General features: G+C 48.3%; 1 protein-coding gene across 12 annotated transcripts in view; it reads left to right on the top strand.

Moving 5' to 3' along the window:
• ARHGEF7 (Rho guanine nucleotide exchange factor 7) overlaps window positions 1-13,229 on the top strand; it is a 134,948-nt gene that overhangs the window by 88,718 nt on the left and 33,001 nt on the right. For 11 of the 12 annotated variants that reach the window (XM_027065228.2, XM_027065234.2, XM_027065229.2 and 8 more), the window contains 3 exons: window positions 5,249-5,343; window positions 5,561-5,656; window positions 8,158-8,280. In XM_027065228.2, coding sequence (XP_026921029.1) covers window positions 5,249-5,343; window positions 5,561-5,656; window positions 8,158-8,280 — 314 coding nt within the window. Of the gene's footprint in view, window positions 1-1,693; window positions 2,157-5,248; window positions 5,344-5,560; window positions 5,657-8,157; window positions 8,281-13,229 lie in introns of those variants that run through there. The other variant, XM_053217948.1, reaches the window with a different exon arrangement.

Here is a 13,229-nt window from a genome sequence, read left to right on the forward strand (position 1 = left end):
AGCGGATGCCCCCAGACAGAGTGAGAGATCTGGAGTTTCCTTCTTTTAGGGGATGAGGGGGTTCCTCAGTCATCATCAGAGAAGGAGGTTTCTTAAATATGTCCATCTGAGAAGACCAGTCCTTACCACCTGACACGTTTAGTGGTATTTGCTTAGTTTTTAGGTTCTATTGAACACTTTTATCTAGAGTATTTGTGTCAGAACTCTTTATCTATGGGAACAGGGAGCGGGGAACTTCTGCTTGTGCCGAGTGTAATGAAAAGGCAGAGCAGCTTTTGCCTTTGAAATGTTGAGGTTATGATAGGTAGCAATGACTAGTTTTTTTATATATTTTTTTTAATGTTTATTTTTGAGAGAAACAGAGACAGAATGCAAGTGGGTTAGGGGCAGAGAGAGAGGGAGACACAGAAGCAGAAGCAGGCTCCAGGCTCTGAGCTGTCCGCACAGAGCCCGACGCGGGGCTCAAACTCACGAGCTGTGAGATCATGACCTGAGCTGAAAGTCGGATGCTCAACCAACTGAGCTACCCAGGCGCCCCAGCAATGACTAGTTTTAATAAACACAAGGGATAGGCGTGCATTTTTCGTAGAATGTTACAGTAGCTTCCATGGACCTTTGCTGTGCTCTGGAGAAATAGTGCGTGTCTTTCCTCTTGGCTCCTTGAGTTGCTTGGAGCCTCTGCATTTTGGACCAAGGGGAGACCGAGACAGCTGGCCCAGCCTCTGTACACAGAGACCTGCACTGGCCCCAAGCCCTACTTGTGCTGTTTTTCCTTTTCCCTTTGCTTCCCAAGATTAACTAACACCTTAACCAAGATTGCTTTTTAGTCCGTACCTCCTGGCTAACGGAGTCGTGGAAGAAGGAGCACCATGGAGGATTCTGGGTTTGGGTTTGAAGACTGTGTTAGGAGGTTTGTGTCAGGTAGCTGATACTCTTGAGTGTCCCCACCCTGTAAAAACTAACCCTGTTCCCCCAATACTGCCTTTTTTAAACAGACACATAGACTTGTGCAGAGCCAGGATTTGTGCCCAGGTCTGCTGGGTGCCCGGGGCTGGCCCCTGGTATATCACCGTGCGGTCATGGACATCTGTCTGCTGAGGCCGGCTTCTTGCAGCAATCTGTATCCCAGTGGAACCAAGGCTTCTGCTGGAGCTTTTGCAGTGAGCCTTTAGCATTTGGAAGAAATCTATCCCAAGGCCTCGTGAATCCCCGAATTTAGAAATATTGTAACGATTTTTCAAAAGACACAATAAGTTAAAACCTTTGCATGGCCCTTCCAGACTCTTCTCGGAACCTGTGAAGACGAGAGAGCTCTGTTCAATCAGTACCTGCCGGTGGGGGGTGGGGGTTGGGGTTGGGGGTGGATTGTGGAGGGGTGGGGGTTTGGAACTGCTTCCTGCAGCAGCGAGGGCAGGCTGTTCCTTCCTGTTATTCCCCAGAGGCTCAAGTCTGGTCTTCAAATCTGTGTTCTGAGACTGTAAGTACAGTTTAAGTAGACTGGGTTGAAAGGAAACGTGCAAGGATGATTTTTCCCTTGTGTAGGGAGGGGCGGGTGGCTTATTTCCTGTTGTCTGAATCTGTTACTGTTTCAAGGGCGTGCTTAGGACCAAACCAAAGTTGTTTCTAAAAGTTGGGTTTTAGTTAATGATGATCTTTCCATCTTGATCAAATCTCTAAGAAAACTTGTTTCTTCTTATATGTAAATAAGTTATTTTTAAAAGATTCAATGACCTAAAATATGAAACCTACCAAAATTTGCGGTGAAATTTGCAACTCCCGTGTAAAATCTGCGATACTGAGCGCTCTTTTAATGGTGGTAATGAAGTGAGTTTCTGTGCGTCTGCGGGGTAATGAAGTCAGTCCTTTTGTTTTGTGTTGCTGTAACGGCTGACAGCTCTGGGATTGTCTGTGTGGTTTGCCTGATGTCCTCCTCCTGTGTGGCCCCATTGTTTGGCGGGGGCTCTCCACGCCTCACGCCTGAGGGAGAGCTCGCTGAGGCGGAGGCCGGCCTCCCTCCCCAGCTGTGGAGCAGAGGCTGCTCTGCTGTGAGACGTGTGGGACTGGCCTTCGTGGCATGGAGCGCTGGAGCCTGGTGGGGGAGTCACATGGGGTCCTGCAGCAGCCAGAGCGCGCGCAAGTCCCGGAGGGGGAGACAGGTGCTCTGGAGCTGGGGAGGGGGCGGGGAGGGGGTGGCTCCTGGCGTCATCGGGACTCGGTCAGGTCAGCCCTGTCTGGTCTGGGGCGAGTGTTTGGTGGGACAGCTGAGTGTGACGGGGAGTGTTGGGATGGGAGGATTACAGAACTTGTCCTTAGCACACACTGGAAGAGCATGTTTCTAACTGGTGGTTGACATTAACTAACTTGACTGCCTTGATGTCACTTTTTGGCAGAGGTTTCTTTGGCATTGTTTCTGGTACATTCTTACGGGAGGCTTCTATATCCGCATACTGTGCTTGGTGCTGTGATGGGGGAAATGCCGTCTTACTATCGTCACATGCTGGGGAGGTGTTCTTTCACTTGTCTCCCTCCTCCTATAAAAGGTGTGCAGGTTTTCACATGTGCTCTGCTGCTGCTTTGTAGTGTTTGTATTCCTGACATGAGATCCTCATTTAATTTTTGTTGGAACACTGAAGACTTTTCATCTTTCCTGTGACAGAGTTTTTGTTTTAGTTCAAGGAATAGTCTACTTGGTTGACTTCATGTCACTTTAGAAGGACAAGATCTGGTTGAAAGTCTGATTTTCTGCTACAGTAGCTGGTGTCACAGTATGTTCTCTGCCCACTGTTCCTTTGACATTCGTGCCCAATGACCATTTCTTCGAAGGAAGACATTGTAATCCTGGGATCGACACCCAGATTTCCCCACAAAGGCATGAGCTCCTGGAGCGCCGCCCCCTCCCTGTGGCCCGCTCCCCCACTCCTGCATGAATAGACCCATTCAGGGGCGAAACCAGAGCCCGAGTCTCAGTGAAAGCAGCCAATTGTCTTCATCGCACACAGCATAGCGTGGAAGTTACTCACTCGGGTTTGCGTTTCCTCGTGAGGGACCATGCTCTTTGGTCAGTGCCCAGAAAACGTACCGAACAGGTGGAGAATCCGTGGTGTGTGTTACTGGTGTGGAAATCTAAACTGGGCTTACTGATCACTTCTAACTGTTTAAGCACGTATTTTAATTACCAAATTGGGGGGAAGCCGGACCACGTTTGTCTTTATTCTACACGGCTTTTCTGCAGGACCTAGGCAACTTGTTTTGGAAGACGAAATCACGCGTTTGTAGGACTCTAGTGGATGCTCAGAAGATATGTGTGACGTGATTTTCTGAGGAAAGAAGGTGCTGGTCTGTGGCCAGAGGGGGATGGAAAGTGGTTGAGGAAGGGGTTACGTTCCTCGCTTCTGTCAAGTCCCACTGCCCTCGGCCTGGCAGCCCGAGAGGCGGTGAGGGGGCCGTGCGGCCACAGATCAAGATGCACATGCCAGCCCCGCTCTTGGCTGGCTGTCTGATTTGGGAGGATACTTACCCTCTCCACTTGAATCTTCATCTCTTCAAGAGGAAGACTTTGAGGATTAGAGATGCTAGCGTAGAGCACCTTGCTGGGCTCCGGGGGTGTGCTCGGCCTCGGTGAGGAGTGTCCTGCCTGCTCTCATCCAGGCACCTTCCCACCCTGCCTGGGGAGGGCCTTTGCTCTTGGCAGTTACTGATGCCAAGAGGCATATTTTTTATTTTTCATAGATAACATTTGTATTGTTAGAGGGTAAGTTGGGGAGAAGGGCAGAAGCGGGGGGAAGGAGGAGAGAGTCCCGAGCAGGCCCTATGTTCAGCACAGACCTCCTGATACAGGGCTCGATCCCACAACCCTGACATCATGACCTGAGCTGAGATCAGGAGCTGGACCCTCAACTGATGGAGCCACGCAAGTGACCTGAGGCGTGTTTTTCAGCCCAGCTGTTTTGTATTTTTTAAAAACCTGTTTTTAGGAATTATAAAGTTGTTTTCATTGAATTTGCTGTACTAACTTTAGGGTATCAGGAAACATTTTAAGGTTGATTCATCATTGTTCTGTCTTTAAAGTAGTGGCTTCTTAAGGATTTTCTACTGGTGGACCTTTGATATTTAATAAATATGTATAAGATCTGAGACTGTTCTCTGATGAACTTGATTTAGATTTGCTAGGTGCAATCTGAAGAGCAAACTAGATGTTTTTAGTTGAAATATATTTTACATATGTTAAAATACATGGATCTTAACTGTACAGTTCGTGGAGCTTGGACAAGGTCTATAACAACTACTCAAATTACAATATAGAACATGTCCATCACCCTGGAAACTTTGGCCCCTTTCCCCATTGTCACTTCTCCCTCCTTCTGATTTCTGCCCTCCTAGATTAGTTTTGTCTGTTCTTGGACTTACTATAAGTAGGATGTGCAGGGTATCCTTTTTGTGAGTGGCTGGCTGCTTATGCACGACACAGTGTCAGAGATTGATCCTTGTGTCCTTGCTGTTGTGGTTACCAGTGGTTTCTTCTTTGCATCTGAACAGATGGGGCAGTACTGTAGTACTTTCTGATGATGGAGTTGGTTCCAGCCTCACTCTTTTTTTTTTTTTTTTTTTTTTAATTAAAATTTTTTGACGGTTATTCATTTTTGAGAGACTGAGAGCATGAATGGGGAAGGGGCAGAGAAGGAGACACAGAATCTGAGGCACACTCCAGGCTCTGAGCTGTCAGCAGAGCTGACATGGCGGGGCTTGAACCTACCATGATCGGGTCAGATCATGACCCGAGCCAAAGTCCAATGCTCAACTGACTGAGCCACCCAGGTGCCCCCCCTCATTCTTCATTTTGTTTAAAGTTTATTTATTTTGAGGTGGGAGGAGGGAAAGAGAGAGGCGAAGAGAGTCCCAAGCAGCCTCCATACTCAGCATGGAGTCTGAAGCTCTTCAATCCAGTGAACCGTGAGATCATGACCTGAGTCGAAATCAGGAGTCACATGCTCAACTGACTGGGCCACCCTGGCGCTCCCAGCCTCGTTCTAGGTGTGCCTGTGTTATGTGTGTGGCAATGAGATGAAGTCTGTTACGTAGCTATAGTAAGAATTCGGTACGTGGGTTTTGGTAGTTAAGTCACAGGAAGTGATGATACTAAGCACACTAGTATTAATGCAGAAGCGACCTGTAAAGTGAATGATGCTGATGCGCTTGTCAAAGCTCATGAGTTTTAGTGGCGAATAATGCTGTTCACCATTTGTTGTAGGTGCTACAGAATATTTTGGAAACTGAAAATGAGTATGCTAAAGAACTTCAGACTGTGCTTTCTACCTACCTGCGGCCTTTGCAGACCAGCGAGAAGTAAGTTGGACGATAAACTGTGTTAATTGCAGCATTGTCATTGCCTAGGCTGTTTGCTCAGGTTTCCACAGAATGGAGGGTGGAATGGAACCCACTGTACCAGTTTGCTCTGGAAGTAAGGATTTTAGCGGGTTTGAGACTCAAACAGAGCCCTGGGGTGAGACAGGAGAGTGACAACGGTACATAATAGTCTCACTGTTCTTTTTCTTGGCTCTAGGTTAAGTTCAGCAAACATTTCATATTTAATGGGAAATCTAGAAGAGATATGTTCTTTCCAGCAAATGCTTGTACAGTCTTTAGAAGAATGCACCAAGTAAGTATGACGCTAAAAATCTGTGAAATTCAGATTAGTACAACGGGTAGGTATAGAATGTGCTTTGATCTGATTCTAGAACTCCTATTTCCAAAGATGGAAACTGTTATTTTGAATCTTTTGGGTTATCAACGCTTCTAGTAGAAGCTGTGTTTCTGACGTCTGGTTTTTCTAGTTGGGGTCTTTGAAGGCGAGGTCTCCTGATGAGAAAGGAGAGTGTCTTGCCGGGAGCAGCGAAGTTTACGGTGTTGGGTGGATGGGGGAGGCAGGGGTGAGGAGCCTGAGGAGGAAGAGGCTCTGTGCGCGGGTTGCTCCTGGCCGCCTGGAAGCCAAGGATAGTGAAATGCGGTGTCTGGAACGTGCTGCCCGCACGTACCCGGCTTGGTTTTCTTTCCAAGGTGTTTTTGGGGTGGGGAGGCATGTTCTGAATTGATTGGCCACCAGATTGGCTTTTTTTTTTTTTTTTTTTTCTGTGTGACTCTTTTGTTCTTGGTTAACGTGAGACGTTTAAGGGTTAGGGTCAGTTTACTGATCTCAGTAGCGTAGTTCACTTAGTTGACTAAGTGCCTGCTGGGTGTTGGAGGACTTGAAGTCTTGACATATGTGAGAACTTTGTAGATTGTAGGTCACCATGTGACATTTGAGGTTTATTTACCTGTGGACTTGATGCAAGAGGGGGGCACTTGTTATTGCAATTTCTATTTCTTTAGCCGACAGAAGGATGAGGTAACTTTTTCTCTTGGGATCTGGTTGGTCTCTGGTTTGTCCTTCCTGTAGTTTCTTGTCTTAGTCTGGGAAGTGGCGAGGGGTGCTCTGCCCCCTGGGCCCCAGGCGCACAGCTGGCTGTGCTCGGAGTAGGTTCCAGGCCCCTCCAGGCCCTTCATCCCGGAAGGTGTGCAGGGGAAGCGCAGAGTGAGTGCTGGCCTTCAGACAAATTCACGTTGCTTCCTCCTGGGGCGGTTTGGTTCATGTGAGTGGCCTGACTTAGGTGGCCATGAAGAGAGGAGTTTGGCAATCACTGTTTTCCTTTTGGTAAATGAAGGTGATTGGCCCTCAGTTTGGGGTCTTTGCAGGAGGCCAGCCCCAGGGTGTGCAAGTGGAAGTCGGCGTTTGCCCCTGCTTCCCCCACCGGCTGTCGAGAACTTGGACTGAAGGAGTTCGTATTTTTACAGTACGTTTGTGGCACCTCTTCTGGGCCTCCCCTCAGGCTTGTGAAAGCACGTGAATCTCCCCGTCTGCACCGCAGATGTACGGCTCTGAATGCTGAAATTCAGGGAGGGAACATGAGCTGAGAGTCCAGCACTCAGTCAGGCCTGTGTTGGCTCTTTACTCAGTAGGACTTAGGTGTTGTTTCGGTTGAGTTCCTCAAGGGCACGGTGCGTTGGCATGAGATGTTGGATTTGCCATGGTGGAACAGGAGAGCAGAGGGTCGGAGATGAGCTTTCCTGATCAACCTTTCCCCTTAGCTTTGATCGTGAGTGTTCTGAAAGTCCTCAGATCGGAGCAGAGCTCAGGTTCACAGTCCGAGGTGTCGTCGTCCCCTCCGCCCGCGTCCCATCAGCTCATGTTCAGCCAGATCCTGTGGTTTTCTCTTGGGGTTTAGCTGCCCTACGCAAGCCAGCCTTGGCCGCCATTGGCCCCGAGGTACAGAGAACCGGAGACACACCCTGTGTCCTTTCCTTCTCCAAATGCCAGCCGTCTCCAGAATCTTCCTCCCTGATGCTCTACCACCTGCAGAGGTTGGTTTTATATTTTGTTCAAGGTTTGTGTATCTGCAGGAGGGAGAAGTCCATTTGATAGGAATGGTGAGGCTGTAGCCGGAGGTGGAATGTTGTAGATGATTGCGCCCAGCTGAGGGCTTGGCCTCCATCTTGGAGTTGGCCGTGCCTGTCTGGTTAGGACGGCCCCACGTGCGCGTTTCTGCTTCCACTGGTGGTGCTGATCATCGCTTTCTGTTCTTCCTGTTACTGTGAGCTCACGGCCTTTCCAGGCTCAGCAACTGCCCTGGCCTAGACCTGGGAGGAGATGGGTCTGTGGCTGTGCTCTTCTCCAGCTTTTACCTGAAGGGAAGGCGGGCTGTAGTGTGTGTGTGCCCACGCGCATGCACGCGTCTTGATGCTGCTTAAGTAGAAACCTTGCCAACAAGTAGTCATGTTTTATAATTCTCCTTTTGCACAAAACTTAAAGGTTCATGATCTGCATTTCTCCCACCATCCAAAGTCGGCCTTGTGGCATTTTGGCTGTGCTGTGCGCAGGTGGGTTGTGGCGGCTGGATGCTGGAGAAAAGGAAGGGCGTTAGTTTGGTGCTTCCTAGCAGAGCCGCTTTCGAGGTAGATACCTCTCCCTGCTGGACTGCCGGTGTGAACACTTAGGTTCTGGGATTTGTAGATTTTGTTTTCACGGAGGTGGTCTACAAGGAGTTCTCAGATTTTGTGTTCATTACTTGGCAGTTTTCTTTCTATGAAACTTAGGATTATTTCCCTTGTGTTGTGTATCTCTAGGTTGCCAGAAGCTCAGCAGAGAGTTGGAGGATGCTTTTTAAATCTGATGCCACAGATGAAAACCTTGTACCTTGCGTATTGTGCCAACCACCCGTCTGCAGTGAACGTTCTCACGGAGCACAGGTGCGCTTGCCAGACACCCTTCCCTGGAGGGCAGGGACTTCTTGGCAAGGGGTTCCCCCCACGTTGGCTTGTGTGGGCCACACGTTACACGAAATACAGTGCTGGTATTCACTTGTTTGTTCAACGATTATTGTGTTTTAATTACCTCTTAAGCTGAGTGCCTGAGAAGCATTGGTACGGGGTCTCTGAGGTTCTGAGTAGCATTTTTGGAGTAGAAAACGGTGTTTCCAAAGTCTCCCTTCAGCCTGGAGCCCTTGGGAAAGTGGATTTGAGGAGCTGGTAGGGTTCTGGAATGGAGCTGTAGGCTAAATCCAGGATGCCAGAATCCCATTTCTTCTAGTTCCTAAGAGTGGAAGTATGGAGTGTAATTAGATTAGGCTGTGAGAGAAAATGCTGGATTGAAAATTAGGGCCAGTATACATAATTACACATATGCCAAGGTTTTACTGTGTGTGTGTGTGTGCGTGTGCGTGTGTGTGTATGTGTATACATATATATTTATGTATCTGTATACATAAATTGTTTTTATGTAGTAGAACCTCGGTTTATGAGCATAATTTGTTTGGAAAACATGCTTGTAGCCCAGAGCACTCATACATCAAAGCGAGTTTCAGGAACCATTGACTTGGTTGTGATCATGTGACATTTGGCGTCCGATAGGGCTTGTATTGCAAGACATTGCTCGTTTATCAAGTTAAAATTTATTAGAAATGTTTGCTTGTCTTGCAGAATACTCACAAAGCAAGTTACTTGCGATTCAAGGTTTCAGTGTGTGTGTGTGTGTGTGTGTGTGTGTGTATAAAAATATAAAATGCCTGGCAGAGAAAATATTTTGGTAGTGCTGAGTGTGCTCTTCAAACTCTACATTATTCTATGCCCAAAAATTGCAAGGCCATATCTCTAGGGCTTTGGTACCTAATGACGTAGCTGTGTAAATTTAGATTTAAATTCATTTAAGCATTAATTAAATAATTAAAAATTCAGTTCGACTAGCCACATTTCATGCACTCAGTAGTCATACGGGCCTGGCCTGAGAGCAGTGCATAGGATACATTTATCATAGGAACTTTCATTGCTTAACGGTAGTCTGAACACACGTGTGAGCAACCATGTGTGGTTTGGAATGAATTGTAGCCTATATGAAAATTACCTGTCATGAGCACAGAACTGAGTGTCTCCCTGCATTCTGCTTTGCACATGTTAGATATTCTTCTGTTGTGTTAGAGGAGCTTATTAGCTCATCTGTACAATACTCCTATACTTTGGGTGTGTTATGTAAAGAGAACTGTAAAAAAATAAAATAAAATTAGGGCTGGGTCTTACAGGTACAACCTTAAATTGGAGACCATTGGCTTCAGCTTTTCAACCTGGAACAAAATTAAAACAAGTGAAACAGACTGAACAGATTCCTGCTGGTTTGGCGAGAAAAGCCCATGTCTTTTCCCAAGAACCGGAAGGTGCTGGAAGAGTGGCTCAGTCACTGGCCGGGGCCGCTCTGAGCACAGAGATTCTGTTTCTGCTTCTCAGGCATGAACTTTTAGTTAAGTGTGTTAGGAAAATTTTCACAGTGACTTTTGAAAACAGCAGTTTAAAAATTTTTTTAAACCATAAATGAACAAAAATTTTAGTAGCATGAAGGGTAAGTTAAAGTTATATATATTACAAATTTTTTTCTAATGTTTTGAGAGCGAGAGAGTGAGTGGGGGAGGGGTGGAGAGGGAGAAGGAGACACAGAATTTGAAGCAGGCTCCAGGCTGCCAGCTGTCAGCACAGAGCCTGACGCAGGGCTCAAACTCACAACTGGTAAGATCGTGACCTGAGCTGAAATCGGTTGTTCAACCGACTGAGCCACCCACGTGTCCCTAGTTAAGTGTGTGCGTGTGTGTGTGTGTGTGTATGTATATACATACATACATATGTAATTTTAATTTTAGTTAAAAGTTTTTTTAATGTTTATTATTGAGGGACAGAGCATGAGCATGGGCGGGGCAGAGAGAGGGAGACACAGAATCTGAAGCAGGCCCCAAGCTGTGAGCTGTCAGCATAGAGCCCAACGAGGGGCTCAAACTCACAAACCACAAGATCATGACCTGAGCCGAAGTCGGGCGCTTAACCGACTGAGCCACCCAGGTGCCCCAAGTATATATTTTTTAAGTTGATTTAGTTTTGAGAGAGATACAGTGCAAGTGGGGAAGGGGCAGGGAGAGAGGATCCCAAGCTGACTCTGTACTGTCAGAGTCACAGCCCGAGGTGGGACTCAAACCCACAACCGTGAGATGATGACCTGAGCCAAAATCAAGAGTCAGATGCTTAACTGACTGAGCTATGCAGGCGCCCCAGTTATAATTAAATAGTTAATGAGGTATTTCAACTTAAAACTTAAGGACTGTTGGTAAGCAGACATGGCTGGGCTCTTTGTAAACTGAGCTGAGGCTCAAGTGTACCATCCTGTGAGTGTGGCTGGTTCGGTGGCAGTGGAGGGAGGGCCTCTGGCTTGTTTTGGCCTGGTTTGAGCCCTGCCTCAAACTCAGCTGGTGAGCTATGGGTAAGTGCCCTGCTTTCCCTGGGTTTTAGATCCCTTCTGTGAGTGCCGATTGGTAGGGTTATTGTAAGCAGTAAGCAAAACGTGTAGACCGGATCCGGGTGAGCGAGGTGAGTGCTCCAGCATGAATGCTAATTGTGGTCCCATCTGCACCCCTGTGGAGGACCCTGTGTGTTGACTTTCTGGGCGTGCTCAGATACCGCAGGGTCTCCGTGTGCACTAAAACGAAGGAGTACACCTCTGCTGGGGGCCAAAGAAAGGGAGGTCAGGATGTACAGGGTTCACAGAAGGGAACCCCGAAGGACTGTGGCATGCTCTCCTGTTAAGTCTGCCTCCTCGCCTTTGTGCCGGGGGGGTGGCTGTGTGGGTGTATACCTTCCTAAAACCACGAAGCCTGTGTGCCCGTGAGTGTTCTGCCACCTCCTCCTGGGAATTAGGATGTCCACAGAAGTTAAATGCAAGGATTACCTTTGTGTTTGTGAGACTCACAATTAGGGATTAGGAATTAGTGATGTGGCAGTGGAGGAGATCTATAGAAAGCAAACAGGATGTTAGGGTAAAATTGTCATTCTCCCTCCCTTTTGGGGGGTGTGGTTCAGGCTGGGAGTATAGAGAGTGTGGGTAGGGTGGACAGTGTTGGGGCTGATGGTAAATATTTTCCCCTGTAGAAGTGAGTCCGGAAGGCCACATTTAAAGTGATTCAGACTGTTAGTTTCCAAAAACGTTCAGACTTTGAAGGGAGACGCCTGCGCGTAGGTGCTGTTTATCCCTCTCGTGTGCTATTACGGCAGTGACCCTTTGCGTCCCCACTGGAATGTCGGTGCCGCCTGTCCCCACGATGACGGGGCAAAGCTCTGTGCCACCTCCCCACGGTGTGTCGCGGGGTGGGGGGAACAAGGCCTGTTCTGGGAGGGCCAGCCTCGGGCCTGTGGGCGCCTGGCCGGGCAGGATGCGCTGCCTGTGTGCCCTCCTGAGGTCTCTGGGCAGTGAGGGGCCCCGCTCTGCCCGCCAGTCAGACCCTGCTTCCCAAGCGTAAGTTGGTAACTTGAGACGGGATTGTGGTTGGCCCTTTTCACCACGTTTCATCTGGCGTCTTAACCTGTAACCTCTGTCCTGCTTCCTATGCACGTTGACGTCTTAAAAGCTGCCATGCTTACAGGTTAATCTGTTCTGTGCTTCAGTATATTTTTGAAGGATTGATTCAGTGTACTGATCTGAAGTTGTACAGGCTTTGTTTGCAATCATAGGATTGTTTGTTGTGCTTAAAGTCTGAGTGTGAATCTTAGGAATGCCTGCACAGAACTGCCCATGCTTTGGAGTAAGAACTTATAGGTACCCTTCACGTCATCGCGATAGCAGATGTATGTTCCTGGCTGCCTCTGCCTATTTTGAATGAGTTAGGTTTCATAATTCAGTCTGTAAAATGAGTTTTGTTTTTTCCCGGCACTGTAATTGTTAACTTTTTGCTTGGCTACATGGTAGTTCTCTGCGTGCTTGTTCCTTTTGTTGGAGTCCACAGTGTCCTTTCAGTAACTGCAGGGGAGATGTGCTGTGTAAGGTTACCAGCATCAGTAGAAATTAAGCTGAAAGAGCCATTGTTTGCCGAAGCGGCTGGAACCAGCTGTTTTGTTTTATTGTGCTAGATTTAAAATAGAACACGATCTGTAAAGACTGAACTGCACATGTTGTGGCCTTCTAAGATCATGGATGTTGGAAGAAGTTACTTTGGTTTGCATAAATTTCTCTTAAATTCTTAGTTTCTGGAGGGGTGAGGAATAGAACTTAGTTCTGGTACTTTTTCTCTGCCATAAATACAGTTAGAAAATTTCATATCCCGTAATATCAAACATGACTATTCTGAATAGACTTCTTTGTGGTTTTTCTTGTGGGTGGAAAGGCCCTGCATGGATTATAGTTAAAGGAGTTGAGGGGCACCTGGGTGGCTCAGTTGGTTGAGTGTCCAATTCCTGATCTTGGCTCAGGTTATGATCTCCTGGTTGGTGGGTTTGAGCCCTGTGTCAGGCTCTGAGCATGGAGCCTGCTTGGGGTTTCTCTCTCTTTCTCTCCCTCCCACTCCCTCCCTTTCTCTCTCCCCCTCCTTTCCTCTCTTTATCCCCCCTCTTCCCCCTTCCCCCCTCCCCCTCCCCCTCCCCCCTCCCCCCTCCCCCCCTCCCCCCTCCCCCCACTCCCCCTTCCCCCCACTCCCCCCTCTTCCCCTCACCCTCTTCCCCCCCGTCCCTCACCCTCTTCCCCCCCGTCCCTCACCCTCTTCCCCCCCGTCCCTCACCCTCTTCCCCCCCGTCCCTCACCCTCTTCCCCCCCCGTCCCTCACCCTCTTCCCCCCCCGTCCCTCACCCTCTTCCCCCCCCGTCCCTCACCCTCTTCCCCCCCCGTCCCTCACCCTCTT

This window comes from Acinonyx jubatus, chromosome A1, assembly GCF_027475565.1.
Source record: "Acinonyx jubatus isolate Ajub_Pintada_27869175 chromosome A1, VMU_Ajub_asm_v1.0, whole genome shotgun sequence".
NCBI lineage: Eukaryota > Metazoa > Chordata > Mammalia > Carnivora > Felidae > Acinonyx > Acinonyx jubatus.